Source organism: Lathyrus oleraceus, chromosome 5, assembly GCF_024323335.1.
Source record: "Lathyrus oleraceus cultivar Zhongwan6 chromosome 5, CAAS_Psat_ZW6_1.0, whole genome shotgun sequence".
Taxonomy (NCBI): Eukaryota; Viridiplantae; Streptophyta; class Magnoliopsida; order Fabales; family Fabaceae; genus Lathyrus; species Lathyrus oleraceus.
Window position 1 is genome coordinate 189,366,723 of NC_066583.1, and position 18,356 is coordinate 189,385,078.

At 34.5% G+C, this 18,356-nt stretch overlaps 1 protein-coding gene across 1 annotated transcript; it reads right to left on the reverse strand.

Moving 5' to 3' along the window:
* Positions 1 to 3,603: 3,603 nt before the first annotated feature.
* On the reverse strand, positions 3,604 to 9,818 carry LOC127082452 (vacuolar protein sorting-associated protein 45 homolog). The gene is made up of 13 exons (XM_051022690.1): positions 9,479 to 9,818; positions 8,976 to 9,177; positions 8,751 to 8,830; positions 8,175 to 8,402; positions 7,483 to 7,608; positions 7,293 to 7,373; positions 7,054 to 7,195; positions 6,734 to 6,912; positions 6,319 to 6,474; positions 5,919 to 6,026; positions 5,478 to 5,599; positions 5,165 to 5,296; positions 3,604 to 4,272 (listed from the first exon to the last, which is right to left on the reverse strand). The coding sequence occupies exons 1-13, from the start codon at positions 9,566 to 9,568 to the stop codon at positions 4,212 to 4,214; spliced, it is 1,707 nt and encodes a 568-aa protein (XP_050878647.1). The 5' UTR covers positions 9,569 to 9,818; the 3' UTR covers positions 3,604 to 4,211.
* Between the last annotated feature and the right edge of the window lie 8,538 nt (positions 9,819 to 18,356).

The window sequence follows — 18,356 nt, forward strand, 5'->3', positions numbered from 1 at the left end:
TCATCTTCGGATTGAGATTCTTTTTTTTTTATCACTATCATGTTTAGACATCAAAGCAAGGGATTTTACTTTAACTTCACACCTTTCATACTTCTCCAATTTATCATGATATAATTCATATATTTGCAATAGATCAAGTTCCATTTCATGTTCTTGAAGTTTGCCAAAATAATGCAGCCAATGGCATTTTAGAAAGACTATTCTTTTCAGATATTATCGTCACTTTTGATTACCATGCTCTGGACTAGGGGTGTTCGCGGTGCGGTTTGGGCGGTTTTGACGATAAAAATCATCTGAACCGCAAGAGAAAAAAGCATGCGGTTCGTTTTGGTTCGGTTGACTTTTAGAAATAAAACCAAACCAAACCAAATCAATGCGGTTTGGATTGGTTCGGTTGGTTCGTTTTTTAACAATATTTTTATTGAGTCATACATACACCTATAGAGAACAACGTAACTTTGTATTTAGTCATTCATACATTACTAAATAACATAAAAACTTATCATATTTAGACAAAAACTTCGCATTCAATATACACAAAATTAGATTAGACAAAAATGAAATAAAAAACATATATATAATAGTAGAATAAAATAATATCAAAGACATTATAATAAAACATAAAAAATATATTAGATGAGAGATTAGAGAAGATAAAAAAAAGAACATAAGAGATGCGGGATTGAGATGCGATAAAAACGTAATTGGAAGAGAAAATAGTAACATAAAAGATAAAAAAGAAAGAACATAAGAGATGAAATGTTAGAGTAGAAAAAGCGAAACGTATATGGTAAAGAAGATGAGAAGAATGTGCGATACTACTGGGAGAGATTTAAGAAGGTTGAAATTGAAATCCTGAGTGTGGATAAGAGAAAATCATTTTTAATTGTAAGGTTAAGGCATACTAAGTTTGAGTTTTGGATTGGATGTGGGATAATTGAAGTTTGAGTTGTAACATAATGCGGTTTGGTTTGGTTTAGTTCGGTTTGAAAAATACAAACAGCAAACCAAACCAAATCGTGCGGTTTTGTTAGAGAATGACCCAAACGGATCCGAACCAAATGCGGTTTTTTGCGGTTGTGGTTTGGTTTGGTTTGATTTGCGGTTTTCTATTGGGTTAGTTTGGTTTTGAACACCCCTACTCTGGACAATGATCTTAGAAACTGTGATATTTAAATCATCATTTAGAATAAAAAATGAATTTCTTAATGTATTATATATGTTTCTTAGCCACTACGCGAAAATTCTAAAATACTCTTAAATTTTAAAGATGCATATTCGGTTGCACCAAATTCTAATTGAACGTTAAAATATTTCGAAGATGCATCTACGAAATAATGTCAGAGATACATCTTTGTAACGTATCAGAGCATAATTAATAATAAGTTATGTTTTGTTTACGTGTATTCAGATGAAGATTTATTAGCGTTATGCACCATGTTATGTGACGAGATTTAAACCATACAATCAATATACAAATAATGACGTGCATAAATCTAGATGGTCCAAAAATATCATATAAATGAAAGACCAATTGTCGCATCTCGAAAAATATGATCCTTCGCGAAGTCGCGGAAAATAGTTTGAACAGAGTCGTCACCGAACTTTATTTATTCCAAGAAAGGAAAGAGAAAATATCGATAAAACCCTTTAAAAAAATGGTCGTCGCAACCAAATTCGGATTCATGAGTCGATTACGCAAGGGAAAGGTATTAACACCCCTTCCGTCTGTTGTACTCAATGGGAACCTTTTAGTTAAACGTACGATTGAATGTTAGCTTATGTCATTTGTTTTCTTCGAGTGAATAAAAATGCAAAAGAGAAAAAAAAAGTTTGCAAAATATTTTTTTTATTAATGTGTCTGTCAAGATTGCGGGTCTTGCTCCTACGTATCTCCATATGCGATGGAGAACTCAAGGCTACGTAGTTCTGGATAGCAAATGAGTGTTGGTTTATTTATTTTAGAAAACAAATGTTTAGGTCACGTTCTTATATTTATAGTATACTCAAATGTTTGTCAACCATATGACATGAACACACTTTCAAGCCTTCTTACTAAAAGAATGAGATTCGTATTGAAGGGCATGTCCCTCGATGACCTTCGAATAAGCCCTTAGAATTCTCGGCATATGTTGTATATTATTCCAAATTTGTAAAAAAAAAACTCACAATCCATGAAAGGATGTTGAAATTTCTCTTTTTTCGCATATTATCTTTAATCGAAATCTTATTGTTGATCAGTTTCCACGCAAAAATATAGTGACATAATTTTGTTCCATACAACCTCCAAGGTCATACCAAGATGATGATTTTCGTGTATCTGAATATTATAATTGTCTTTCAACGAGTAGTCATTATTGTGATTTGAGGTCCACTCTCAATTGTCATAAACATTATCCTATAAAACAATGTTATCTAACAAAGACCAACACTCTGCCCTCAGACCCCTTGCTTAATCTTCTCATCTCTGTAGTAGAAATGTTTTTATTTGCCAACTCATAAACATGACAGAATTGTCCCCCTCAATCCAAGAATCATTCAAGAATGACAACCATTTCTCCAATACACATCAATCGTCTAACCACCGACTTTGACTCACCTCCATCATTCTGTAACCAAATACGCCACCACAAAGATGCCCTACTAACCCCACCCTTGATTTTCCCAAATTAGAGATGCCCTACTAACCCCACCCTTGATTTTCCCAAATTCCACCTCCATCTCCATATTTCAAAGTTAGCATACGCCCGACTACCCCCATCCTTTACGCTTCCAAATTCCACCATCTACCTGTAACACCCTAAACCCCAAAACTTATATAAAAAAGTTTAATCGACAATTTAAGGTATCACTAACGACAACCCTTCAACAAAACATAGACATTTTGAAAACACGCAGCGAAAAAGTAAACAACATACAATATATGTCATCGCATGCTCACCTTCACTTAGGGTATCATCGCAGCGGAATCACATAAATCGCAATAATAAAACAGGTTAACTTCAATTTGGGTCTTATAAAGACTTAACTTTCACAAAATGATTCAAAAAGGAGTTTCAATACCCACTTTCAACAACTTCAAACAAATCAACATAATAATTATCAAACTTCAACAAAACAAATACGTCGACATCAACCATAATAAAGAAAATATTATTCACCTCCTAGTGTTACAGAATCAGAGTATAGCAACTAAAGATGGAAAAAAGCGATAACCAATGAGAATAACTCCAAAAACTATTTCCCACACATACATTTCCCTTTCGAGTCAACTTAGTCAAAGACATTGTCAACTTCAAAAACATTCTATAGTAACCAATCAAACCTAAAAAACTTCTGATCTCATCTCACAACTAGTGCCAAAATCTACGTGTCATCTTGATCAAGATGCAACCTCCACCCGCATTTGTCTATCAAAACTAAATTGAACTTCATTACCCTCCGAATCCACCTACCCTATCCAAACACACATTTTCTCAATTAATCCAATAAATTTTACACATGGCCTCATTTTCCCCCAAAGGAAATACTTCAATAAGGATTTAATAGAAAAACTAATACCAATGAGAGTCAATGAGAAAGAAAGAAAATAAACCACCAAGAGGCATCAAAAATTAGTTCTCATCTTTACAAGACATTCTCCATCAATCACAAAATGCCATAATCGTGTACATTACATAAAATGACTTCAATCAAATTTCATACTGTGATCTGAACTTGGAAATTATGAAGCAGTGAATCTACAAATGGAATGTCTTTTAGTATACAAAAGAATGGGACATTTTATACAAAATTGTTCTTTCGCCCGTAAGTGTCAATAAAACCTAATGCTAGATCAGCCGAACGATGATGGAAAATTAAGCAAATCAAAAGGTTTCTTTCATTGTACTGATATGCTTTAAGCTTTTTTCCCGCAAACAAAAGAGAGGGATAGTCATAGGCAGTTTGCTCTTGAAATTCTCGTACTTTAATCTCAAATCGCACTCAACAGCAAGGGGACGATAGCACCTAAGTGGATCAATGGTTGGTGATTGTCTTCTAGACCAAGAATGGATTGACTACTGAGTCTATATCCCAACATTATGCTCCTTTAGCAACTTTTTCTTTATACATATACATAGGCCAAAAACCAAAATTCGCAGCCTGAAGCTGTAAAAACTATATCTATGTGGTCCTCAAGATGCAAAATATGCCAGGATATAGTTCAAAGTTCAAACAATAGAGGTGCTAGAACGAGCTACCCTTTGGGCTTCTTCCATGTCCTTGAAAAACCTGCAAATTCAAATAGTAAACTTCTGTTATAAGAATCCAGAATGCTACTTGTGCAAAGCATGTTGGAAGTTTTTTGCAGCTAACGAGTCTACCCAGGACCAATTAATAAACAACCATGTATAACAAAATATATCAATCTGCAAGGCACATTGAAGACCTACCCAATAAACATTATCAAACCGTGACATCAACTAACTTCAAACAACAATGAAAACAACAAAGAACTGATTTGGTTTGAATAAATGCTGTGCTTTTTATTGTATAACTGTGCTAATAGTTTTAAAACTGTCGCATAGTTTTCACTTGTTTAGTTTTTTGAAGTTTGTAAAACAACAAATGCCATTTAATAACTTATTGCATAACCATTTGGAAACATGAAACAAAGTGCAAATGATGTAACATTTTTGTAATTAGTAGTAAAATAGGAAATAAAGCCAGAAAAATATTGACAAGCCACAAGTAAGCCCAAACTATTACTACCTCAAAATTTTCCATCAATACCCTGGAACTATCAATTTTCAAAAATAAATATCATTGTTTGGGTAAATTTATCATGGAAAATGGTTCCAATTAAAAGTGAGTTAAGGTAAAGTAATTTACGTTCGTATGCATTCACGTGAAAGAGAGTTGAACAATAAATTTAAGTATAAAGATCAATTCTAGAATCAAAAGCTCCAATTCCTAACTTTAAGGTAGAATCAATTCTGAAGACGAAATCAATTCAACTCGAAAATAACCGAATCTGTCAAAATCACTCTAGAACTGATTTTGGCTCTTCCAAGAGTGGATCCAAACATTCAAGTAGTTAGCATGTCAACTTGAAAGTACAATTGGAAAAGAAAATTAACTTTTCTCAATATACAATCCAAATTTCTTTAGGTGTTGAACATACCTTTTAGAATTAAGAACAGAAGAGCCACCAAGTATAAACCGAACGCCTGTATTGCTGGCATTTTGTAGAGCAACAGACCGTGACTCCTCATATGTTGTCCCACCAACAATGAAGATGACTACGTCCTGAGGCCTGGTTTTCATACAGTCATCAACATCACAACTCAGATTATTCCACAGTTCTATGATAAATTGTAGATATCGGGAAACAGGCAACAATGTAGTGTCATTGCGAATTTGGTTATAAACCATGAGACCTCTAGAAGTCTACAAATAAAATTACTATGAAGAATTTATATTTAATAGAAACAAACCTTCCTTGTTGGAAGTGATTCCCAAAAAATGGGTAGTCTACATCTCTCAACCGCCCTTTGACAATGCTTTCCATGATTTGGAACAGAAGTGGCTGATGCTGGGTGTAAACATTCTCCACACCCTGTAGCAAAAAAACAGTATTTTTGAGATTCAAGACTTGCATCATCAAGCATATGATACTGTAGTAGTCATGATAATTCAGTGTTTGGATATGGTTTTGGTCCCTGTAAAATTGGACACATTCCAGTCCCTATACAGTTTTTATTTAGTCCCTTAAAATACACAAATTGTGCACTTTTAGTCCCAAGGAAAGGGCAGGTGAGGGACTAAAAACATACTATTTTTCTTGAATATAATAAAAAACTTATACGGATCAAATCAAGTTTTACCAATATTATAATGATAAAAAAAACATATTAAAATCGTAATTCAATGCAGACCTTAAGTCCACGTGCCATGTTACGGGCAATATTCATTAGATCTCGATTTCCGTAAAGATCAGCAGTTCTCTTGTCAACACCTGCCTGCTTCAAAAGAAACTGGACAAGCTGTTGTGCCACAATGAAGATATCAATATCAGAAACTTTGCCATGCAGCCATGCCAAAAGCAGCAAAATAATCATTTAAATTCTATTCTTATGTTAATCAATTTTGTTGAACCCAAATTTCTATTTTATAATCCAAAGATATGACAACAATACAACCCAAAAAAAATTCACCACCCCTACTATTTATCTAAGGTTTAAAATTGGATAACATCTGTTAAAGATTAAGGGATATTTAGACATTCATGCATCAAAATATATGGATTTAAGAAGACAGTAGTTTAAATTTGTTTACCCCAGGTTTGTATTTGGCAGATCTGGAAGCCAGTTTGTTGAAAAGCTGCATTAATTGAACTGGGCTGTCCTTCTCATATCGCAAAGCATATAGCATGACCAACCGTAGTCGATCCAAATCTGATATACTTTCATTATTTAGTAGATTTGTCACTGCCTGCAAAAGAGTACATAGAGACAGAAGTTATAGATTATCACCAAACCTTATGTTAATAATCAGATATAATCATATAATTTGCTACTATTTCAGAAGTTAGACTATGCACTAAACACACTCCAAGTGATATTACAAACATTGATACAAGTAATTAGCATGTTTGTTAGTTTATATTTGACGGTCATAAAAAAAACTTTTGAATTTTGAGAACAAGCAGAGGAGAATTTTAAATAATTAAGACTATACGATTAATGTATACCTCAAAAGCAGCTCCTTGCCCTCCATTGCAAGCCAACTCCTGTTCTGTTTGTGAAACTAACATAAGTTTTCGCTCTTCTACTATCTTGCTCATTTCTGTTACCAAAGTCACATGTTTTGTCACATTCCCATGCATTTTTCTGTACTCAGGGTAGTTGTCAACAAACTTGGCCATGTCCTCTGTCAAGAGTTAAATCATGAAATCGGCGAGTATTAATAACATGTATTATACTAACATGTATAATTAAGTTTTTACATTAAAGCTGAACAGTTGAAAGGGATTTTAGTACTCTGAAATGTGAGAAAATAAAAAGTACAAACCTACTGTTTGGATGTTCTGATTGCTCTTTGCCACTTGTTGAAACTCATCAACTAGTCGCTTGATATTCATACCAATGTCTCCAAAATTATCATACATGTTTGCTTTGAAAAATGAATCCTGTTCTGATGACAGCACAACCTCCTGCATCAAGAATTAGCAAAATACTACTTTTCAATGAGCACAAAATCAAGACTGCAGTATGCTTGACATATTACCCAGTGCAAGAAATGTATCAAACCTCCTGATCCTTTGGAAATTTACCAATGGATTTAACGTCCACTTTGTTGTCCTGGATTCCTATCAATTCATGAACCATAGCCTGTACATATAACACCACAAATGAGCATCACCTATGTAAAGAAAATTATCAGATCACTCAGCTGTAAGCTTGTTCGTAAGCACTAAACTTGTGTTTATATCACATGTACCTGATAGGTCCATTGATTTAGCAACGGGGTTACAGGGTCATCCCTCCTGTCAATCACCAACAACAATGGAGAAACTTCCATTCGCCTAAAATCGAAAAGACCACTTTCCTCTTGGTACATCAGTTTCTGTTTCAAGCCCAATAAAATTAATTATTTTCACTACGTATGTCAGCACAATCACTAATAATATAACATATCATGTTAGGGTGCACAAATTGCCAGCCAAATATCAAGTAGATTGAATATTTAGAATTTGAGTTGGGCATAACTCAACTCCTACAAAACCAGCCTTTAAGATGAAGGATGCCTTCATATATAAAATATTCATACATATCATATCTCATCTAGTGTGGGACTCTTAACACACTTCAATTCATTAGATACCACCACAAAGTTTGAGTTGGACATAACTCAACCGATACGAAACTGGTTTGTAAAGTGAGGATTAATCCCATTTATAAACTTATACACAGACCATATCTCATCCAATGTTTGAACTTTTAACAACATACACGTGTAAATAAGTACACATATACTCATAGACAAGCCCTATGCATTATGCAATTCAAAACCATACAAATAGAAGGAGGTTTAAAAAATTAAACTTGTAGAAACCATCAACCAAGTTGCTAAAATGCAATTATTAAGAATAAACTACAAAACACAGGTTAGACAATGTGGCTTGAACTCACAGCTGCTTCCTGTGCTATTCTTTTTGCAATATCGGATGTTCTTTGATATCTAATTACGGGTCTCCGTTTTAATGCCAAAAATACAGCAGCCAGACCTTCAACAACCCGATCACTGAAACGCTGTAATGCTGAAGGGTCTATGACAGCTGGGAGCATATAAATGTAATTTGAAGGTACGTGGAAAGTGAAATGATAAGGATCAATAGCAACAAAGTCTGCATAGAACTCCTGAATGATCAAAACAACAACTGCATAAGAATAAAACTTTGCAACACAAAACTCAGCATTTGAGATTGCAACACAAACAGTGGGAGTTCAAAGAGTCAAGCTCGAGAGTGTGTAAAGACATTTATCAGATAAATAACAGGTTAGTAATTATGAAAGTCACAATTATAGGAGGACAAAGAATAATGCGGACACCCTTCTATTCAAACTTATTTCATGAGAATTTATAATAGCATTATTTTGATACTATAAACTGATTTGTAATTTTCTTATAAATTTTTAAATAAACTAGCAAGTCCATATAGACTACAAACTTAAAACATAGAGAATGTGCATCCCATAAGCAGTTACCTGAACTTGCTGGACGACTTCCTGTTCATCTGAATCAGCAAGCAAGTGAATATGATGGTCCTTCATTATGTTGGAGAAAACTGTAATTTCAGAATGGATTCAAAAAGTGTCTTCAAATCAACTAAAGAAAATCACTATTAACTTTGAGAATTACAAGTTGAATTCATAATCAACAATTATACTATAGCTTATCTAAGTGTCAAGCAACAAAATTGAAGAACCTACATAGATGATACTCTCCAAATCTAGGACTAGCCAGCTGACGGCGCATATACTGAATATTCTCTGATGTAGGTCGAAGGAAGTAAATGGCTTTGAGATGCGACATTGGTTCGTTTGACTTGGAAATTGAATCCACCAATTCTACCAAAAATACTTCTTTCTGTAGAAGTTCTGACTGTGAGTACACAACACTCACAATACTTACCTGCATAAATTTGAGAGAGAAAAAAATTCATTTCCTTATAATCAACCAAATATCAAATAATCCCTCTACAGCTAAGTTACTATGGCAGGTTGATTCATGGTTTTCATGAAGTAAAACAAAATAGAATAATCAAAACGTCATTCTTTACAAGAACATATCAACATTATAAACTGAATAATCGATCAAACTATTATAAGTTTATAACTATCAAAAGAACAGAAAAAATAAAACGATTTGGTGATATATTGATCGGAATCGTTAGGAATGTGGAAGATCGTCATCGATGAAGAGAGTGGCGTACCGTTTGAGAATCAAGGATGAGAACCTTCATGCCAGAGATGTCCTGCAAGATGCGGTTGAAGTAATCGCGCGCAGACGATGTGAGCACCATGTTGTGTGTAGGAATTGAATCTCTAGAAGAAGGTGAATTGATGAGGTTGTGAATCGACGAGTAGAGAGAGGTACAGAGACGAAGAAAGGTTCAGAGTTGAGAATTCAGAATTCAGAATTCAGATCCACCATCAGTGAGGACGACGACGAACGCTTGACGCACCGTTTTAGACTTGTTTGCTTCTTTTGGTTTCTTTTTTTCAATATTTTCGATTTGTGCAAATTTTTATTGCAGCCTATTTTCTTTTACGAGATTAATGAAGTGGCTTTTTCTTAAAGCAAAGTTATTAATCTTAGTAAAGACTTTTCTATGTCCCAATTAGGATGAGAATAGAGATTTTTTTTTAAATTAACCATTTTTTTCAAATTAAATATTAAAATAATTTATTTTTAAAATTGATTATCGAAATAATATTTCATTATTGATGCACCAATTTAATTGGCGTATTTAATTCACATTCAAAGGAGGCGCCCAATCCATTGGCGCATGCATGCGTTGCAAATGAGCATAGACGTCAATGGCCTGGGCGCATGCTTTTCTTAAAGCCACATGTATTGGCGCATGCATACACACATCAATGTATGCGTCAATGCATATGGCGCATGCATTTTTCATTTTTGTTTTAATTTTAAATTTTGTATTTATAATTAATTAAATTAAATACTTAAATTAAAAATTATATTATATTAGAAAATAAAAACACATAAAATTGACAAGAAAATCAATGACTCGTCGATTGAAACGCCTCAATGTTCCACATTCAGGTGCGTTAACATGTCTTCGAGGTCTCCCACGATTTCCCTGAGGTGTTTGGGATCTTTGAGTGCTGACATGATGCAATAGGGGCTGGTTTGAAGGTCCGGTGGAAGGTCCAGCGGTATTTGATAGATTTTTCATCATTTGTCCCCAATAGCTTGTGGGATTGTCGCCAACGACGCTTCCGTAATTGAGTTTGGTGCCCATGTTGTCATAGTTGGGTCGTTGTGGACGAAACTTGTTGCCCGAATTGGGACATTGGATCATTTTGGAAACGAAACAATGATTCCTGTGGTGTACTAAAGTCAAACAATGGTTGGGTGTTGTGACGATGAGATATTTGGGTGTTCATTGGTGGGGGGTTACGATGGCATGATGTTGAATCCTATGAATCATCTGGGCTATAGGCTGTTATGGTGGTTGCGTATGGTTGTTGGTGGTTAGGGTTTGATTTCTGGTTTTGAGTTTGGGTGTGTGACATGAATTAGTTGTGAGGTTGGGTGTTTGGTGGTTGGGTGTATATGGTAGAGTGATGGTGTGAGGTTGGTCGTTGGGTTTGGATGGGTTGACATTGTTCTTAGACGGGGATTTGTTGTTGGGTGTTTGATGACAAAGCTCGTTAGCGTGGATCAATCAAATACATTGGCTCAGACACAAACTGTGGCGTTGTAACCGACCTAAACCATGTCATATAATGTTGAGTTGGTCTAGCACCATGTATGACTGGTTCGTTTAATATATGTTGTCGTCGATTCCTCCAATGACGACACATCTCTTTTACGAAGTCTCTCCAGTCGGAATAATCCTATTGGTCATCGCCTCTTTGTTGATGCCAATCTCCCAAACACGTCGGAGGTTCTAGAATTTGTTGTTGCATGCCAAACTGCAATTTTACACGGTCACTCTGGTGCAGCTCCACAGTAGTGAATCGGATAGTTGGTATTTTTGTTGTCCAAACTGCAGCACCATCATGGTTAACCTGATGATCAAGACCGAGATAAAATGTACAAGAATATGACATGATTAAATGATATGTAATTGGATAATATTTTTTAAATCAGATGTAGAGTTGTGTAGTAGTATTACATCGTCTGGTCAAATGTGGTCTAAAAGATTGTGATAGACTACTACATCGTGTTTTGAACACCTATTGTAGTTCATCCCTTTAACTGACCACCTAAATAAAAAAGATTGGAAAAATATTATTTACAGTTAGTTGTAGTATAAAGTCTAATAAATTAGATGGTAAAATTTTAAACTTACTTTGTTGCAAAGGGGAATGTGAATGACTTCTCGTTGACTGGGGCGAGTGACGTCAGTCTTGACCAACCCCATGCTTATAGCAAATTGACGCAAGAATAAAATGTACAAGTGTTGTTTTGGCATTTTTACACAACGAACTATATAGATGGGATAAAACAGATGAACCCCAACTATATGGGCTTACCTTATTTATGTTTTGTAACAACGACAAATACATAATATTTACCGTATTACCAGTACTTTCAAGGAAATAAAAAATTACCAAATAGAATCATAATATAACACCGAGCTTGAATTATCTGTTCATACTCGGTAGATTCTTCGTTTAATGTTATACTTGCATAATATTGTTTAAGACATTTTAAATTAATACCTTGACCCCTAGCTTGACCAGAAGTTTCTCCCGTAGTTGTGTCTTCACACAAAGGGGCACCCAATAATTCATCACATATAGAGTTACCTTGGTTAACTCTACCATTTATGGCCTTACCATCGATACGTAGACCTAACAACATGTAGACGTCCTCAAGTGTGACAGTACACTCACCGAAAGAAAGGTGAAATGTGTGGGTCTCGGGTCTCCATCTCTCTAACAAAGCAAGAATAAATTTGTAGTCAATCGAATATGAGACTATGTTGAGTAGATTACCAAAACCGCATTCTCGAATAGATGGTTCTATCAAAGAATCGTGTGGTACATATTCATGTACACGACATTGAAATCTCTTTGGGTCCTAATAAAACATAAGTAAGAAATAAGTAAGAAGAAGTAATAAACAATAAAGACATTTTGTTACAAAGTAAGAAGAAGTAAATAACATACAAATGTCGCAATATTATCGATTGTTCCTCGATGTTCATCATCCATAGTCAATAGAAACATAATGTTGTAGAGAGATTGACCGTTGTAGAGAGATTGAGTGTTGCAGTGAGGTTGAGTGTTGCAGTGAGGTTGAGTGTTGCAGAGGTTGAGCGTTACAGGTATTGAGTGTTGTAGATATTGAGTGTTGCAGATGTTGAGTGTTATGAGTTGTTGCAATATTTATAGATGAGATGGGTTGGTAAGTTGCAGCATGTGATGTATAAATGTAGGCGCCATTAGGAAGGGATCATGTCTTTTACTTTTGCATGCATGGTAGTAGGCGCCAAAGGTAAGGGCGCATGCCTTGTGTTTAAGCATGCATTGGAGTAGGTGCTAATGAAGAGGGCGCATGGGTTGTTTTATGCGCCATTGATAAGGGCGTTTGCCTTGTCTTATTAGGGCATAAGCATCTTTGTAGAGAATCATGCAGGCGCATGCCTTGGCTTATTAGGGCAGAAGAATCTTGCAGGCGTCATTGGTAAGGGCGTTTGCCTTGTCTTGTCTCTGCATGGAATCCATCAGATTCTTTACGTGATCAGTACACTTGCCTTGTCTTCTACATGTGTTGCCTTCACCATCTACCCTGTTTAACCACATGCTAATATGTGATCAATGCAATCACCATCAAACACTAAACTTACATTTAAAAAAAATGTCTTCATCACCACATTACATTATCAGTGTCCATACCGATGGTGAAATATTTGAGTGTCACTTATTCGATTTTTGTTTTTGCAACACAGAAGTAACTCGGTTTACAATAAATCGATGATCAAAATTTTCACATTTGAAACCAAGAATAGAAAAGAAATTGCAGTGTAGTCAGGTGGAACAAATCATCTATAAAAATCTGGTGTTCTTTATAGACAACCAAGTAAAGTTTTATCAGTTGAAGATTCGAGATGATGACGATGTTCAACATATGCTTCTTAGTCATGAACAATCTGGGTACAATGATATAAAGTTATATATATTAATACAACAACATCAAGTGTCTCAGTTTGTCGATCTGTCACAAGTGTTTTGTGAAACTGATGACAACAAACAAGTTGAAGTCAATGTTGTTGACGAGGAAGAAGAAGTCGAGTTATTGGTTGATTCAATGGTGAATGATGATGAAGAAGAAGAGCTATTACCATCTAGTAATGTATAGTGTCCACCTCATCACATGACAAGCTTGAATTTGGGTGCAGATGAACCTTCTTCAGATATATTTTACAATCCTTATGTGCAAATTCAAGGATCATTGAAAGAAGGAGACATATTTTGCACAAAAGAAGACTGTGTCAGAACCATTAAAAAGTATCATATGGAATTATCAGTTGATTATAGAGTTGATCTAACTAATGCAATGAGGTATAAGATTTATTGTCAAAATGAGCTATGTCTATTCTGGTTGTCAGCATCTTACTGAAAGAGGAGTGATTCTTGGGAGATTGGTTCTATAGGTCCAGTTCATACATGCTTAATCACGAACCCAATGCAAGACCATCGCAAACTCAGCTCTCAGTTAATATGTGATGAAAGTTTGTCTGTCATTAGCGATAATTTGTCGTTAAAGGTGAGTACAATAATCTCGCATATTGTAACACAATACAACTATACTCCATCATATCGGAAGGCTTGGATAGCTAGGACTAAGGCGGTTGAAAAAGTGTTTGGCAATTGGGAGGAGTCTTACAAACAACTTCCTACATACTTGGTGACTCTTAAACATTATGCTCCATGGACTATTGTCAATTTGGAAACGTTAGCGGCGTATACCCTAGACGGTACTTGTGTTATTGGTAATGGAATATTCCACCGACTCTTTTGGGCGTATCAACCATGCATCAAAGGTTTTGCTTTCTATAAACCTATTATACAAATTGATGGCACATGGTTGTACGAGAAATATAAAGGAACATTACTGATGGAAGTGGCACAAGATGGCAACAACAACATTTTTCCAATCGCCTTTGCCTTAGTTGAAGGGGAGACTGCTGAGGGATGGAGTTTTTTCCTAAAAAATCTTCGATTGCATGTTTCTCCTCAGCCTAACGTATGTTTAATCTCAGACCGACACAATAGTGAGTGCCTACAAAAACATTGACAATGGCTGGCAGGATCCTTCGTCGATGCATGTCTACTGCATTAGACATATCGCTCAAAATATCATGTGGGAGATCAAAGACAAAACGTTGCGGAAGAAGGTTGTCAATGCAAGGTATGCATTAACAGAACCTTCTTTCAAACACTACCGCGAAGACATCAGATTGTCAAATACAGATGCATTAAGGTGGATCGACAATATTCCATTGAATAAGTGGACTATGGCATACGACAACGGTCAATATTGGGCCCACATGACAACAAATCTTGTGGAATCAGTGAACTATGTCTTCAAAGGCATCGGAAACCTACTTATAACCGATTTAGTACAAGCAACCTATTTCAGGCTAGGGGTGTTGTTTGAGACCAGACGTCCCAAATGGAGTTCAGTGTTAAAATCTGGGTAGTTGTTCAGTGATGCTTCAATTGAATTCATTAGAGAGGAAGTTGTCAAAGCTATCATACATGTGGTCACGGTGTTTGACTGTACTAAAGGTTGATACAGTATTGCTGAGTACATGGATCACAATGAAGGCATGTCGAGAGGAGACTATAGAGTGGAACTAGATAGAGGTTGGTGCGACTGCGGAAAGTTCCAAGCCTTTCGTATGCTTTGCTCCCATGTCATAGCAGCATGCTTAAAGGTTCGACGAGATCCATCCTACTTACTATCCGATTTTTACAAAGTCATAAGACTTTGCAATGTTTACAAAATTAGTTTTTCAATGGTAGAAAAAGAGGATTGTTAGCCTGCATATCAAGGGGATATTCTCTGGCATAATAAAATAATACAAAGAAATAAAAAGGGAAGCCCAAACAGCACCCGTATTCAAACTAAAATGGATACGACGAACAAAATGGTTAGATTATGTAGTTCATGTAACCAACCCGATCATAATCGTACTAACTGTCCTAGTGTTCGAAGAAGCACAACAAGATAATTTTAACTGTAACTCTTTTGCTTTATATTAAAAACAACATTCATTTCATATGATAACTTTGTGAGGAAATACCATCACAAACAAATACAACACATACAACACATAAGCAACACATAAACAACAACACAACAAACTACAACAAATAAAATAACATCACTAACAAATACAACACATAAATAACATAACAATGTGATTACAAGAACATAACTATGTGATTACAACCATCAAAACAATTTTGAACATAGTATACATTATCCTGTGAACGTTTTTGTCAGTCTTAATATCCACTCATACACGAACTTCTCCATTTTGGTTGAACGTGGACCCAAGTCATTGAATTCTTCTGATCCTTTCACCCTCTACAATTTCGTCATCCAACCAACGATTCAAGGTTCTACTAAGACGTTCAAATGTTTATATATTCCAAAGTCGGATCTTTATCGGAGGTTGCACTGCTGAAAAGATTAAATCAACATTTCTCTTGTGAATATATGAATATTCAGACATTTTAAAGAAAAGAAAATTGAAGGAGATTGAAGGAAAATGGAAGGAAAATGGAAGGAGGGTAAGAAGTTGTGTGAAAAATTATGGGAGATACGCATTGTATTTATAGATCAACACACACATGCATGCGACATTGCCCTAGACACCACACGCATATGGCACAAACATGCGCCAATGCATGTGGCGCATACTCACATGCCTACATACATGCACCAATGCATGTGGCACATTCACATGCTTGGTTGCATGCATGCGCCAATGGCTTGAGCGTCTCCTTTGAATGCTAATTAGATCCGCCAGTTCAACTGACGCATCAACAATGAAAGATGGTTATTTCGGTAATTAATTTGAAAAATAGGTTATTTTAGTATTTAAATTAAAAAAATGGTTATTTAAAAAAAACATTTTGAGAATAGACCACCAACCAACTAACATGGACCTAGTATCTATTCTACACAAACATATGTTAGACTAAATTTTTTTAAAATAGAAAATGCATAAATATTTTTATAAATCTATTTAAAAAAATCTAAGTTTATTAGATTAATATATTTAAATAAATATGAATAATTTTATTATTATTATATTATATTTTATACTTTGAATTAAAATATGAAAACAAAATAGAATTATCTTAAAGAACTTATAAAAATAAGTTGAAAAAATCTTATGAATAATGTAATAAGTTGTTATCATAAGTTATGTTTATAAGTTCTCTCAAATAAATAGTATCACAACATTTATGTTAATAGATAAACTCAAATGAGTCAATGAAAACATACATTAAATCTCATTAAATTTCTTATTTACAAATATTCAAATAAAGTATGTTTTTAAGTACGATAGTAGGTCAATCAGACATTCGAAAAGGCTAGACTTAGCCTAAAAATAAGTCTATAATAGGTTACAGGTCAGATTTAAGCTTTGAATTATTTAGCAGGCCAAACTCGGACTTAGTAAAGCCTAATTCAGCTAAGCCTATTCTCACCCTTAGTCCCAATAAATTTCATACTTCACATTTTTATTCAAATAAAAAAAATATAAATAAAGAATAGTGATGTATTAAATTATTTTTATTAATTATTTATATATTTTTGTTCTGTATCAGAACCATAATTGTGATTGATCGATGATGATGGACTCTTGATGCGATGAGTCTGATCTCCAAGACGGTGTCTGATCCGCTATCGCACATGAGTCAAAAATAAGTTTTAAAATGCAGTAAACGAAAGCGGCACTCGAGTCGTAGCGCAAGGACTCTTGATTATTTTAGCCAACCGATTAAAATAAGGGGGTTTAAGGTTTTCGATTATGCTACTGATTAAAATAAACTGATTACGAATAAAATAAACAAGTTAATATACTATCTCGATTTCCTAACTTATCATCGATTATTATAAATCCAAAACCCTAAGCGTATTTTATTCCCTTTTAGTAAGGGTGGACAGTAGTCAGTTTGGATTCGGGTCCAAAAAGTTAAACCATTTGAAACCATGGATGCAACTACAAGACCCAACTTTGACTGAAATTTTAATTGGTTTAATCGGGTTCGGTTGAATCGATTTATCAATTAAAATGAATCGGCTTGTACGGTTAATTGATATAAAAAATTGTTACTTTTATTTTTATTTTTAAATTAAAGCAATATTAAATAATAACTTTAAAGCAATAATAAATATAACAAATTGCACAGTTTAATATTATAACAAAGTTACAAATGGAACAATTTAACACTATAATAAAGTTTTGTCATACAGTCTAATTTATAATCATCCAAATCAACTTTGATCGAACGGTAAATCATAACACAACCTATCAAACATTCAAGCATTCATGGTACTATCAAATAGTATCTACTGCAGCAAGCATATATTACAATCGTCCTAATTTAAAACTCCAAATGTTTTACAAATAAATTCTAACATGATCCAAACTCCTTGATTGTTCATGGTTCTCTCTAAGATAAGTTGTTCTGCTTCTGTATTCTAATCCATGACCTCCTGAACAAGAAAACATGTTTGAATGAAGCAAATTGAAATTTACAAAGTTCAATATGAAACAACATGTGTGAATATATTAGCAATAAAATTTTAATTGCTTAGGTATTAAACTAAACATTAGTGGGATAACATCAAATCATAAGACTAATTATAAAGGTTAAATTAAATAACAAAGAAATGAGGAACAAGATTATAGTGTGAGACTCAATTTCTACCAGTTATGTAAGGTTTCTCGCTGAAACTAATACTTGCCAAGAGCCTTCCCAAAATCTACACAGAGTGACCGAATATATGTCCCTTTAGAACAAGCCACTCTAAAAATCAAATTTTGCCTGAAAAAGTATAACAAAGTATATCAGGGCCAAAAACGA

Excerpts from the sequence above, each read along its gene's own strand:
- LOC127082452 (XM_051022690.1), bottom strand. The coding sequence starts at position 9,568 with ATGGTGCTCACATCGTCTGCGCGCGATTACTTCAACCGCATCTTGCAG. Across the intron at positions 8,403-8,750 it reads AAGTCGTCCAGCAAGTTCAG|GAGTTCTATGCAGACTTTGT; the intron begins GTAACTGCTTAT and ends TTGATCATTCAG. Across the intron at positions 7,196-7,292 it reads AATTTCCAAAGGATCAGGAG|GAGGTTGTGCTGTCATCAGA; the intron begins GTTTGATACATT and ends TTCTTGATGCAG.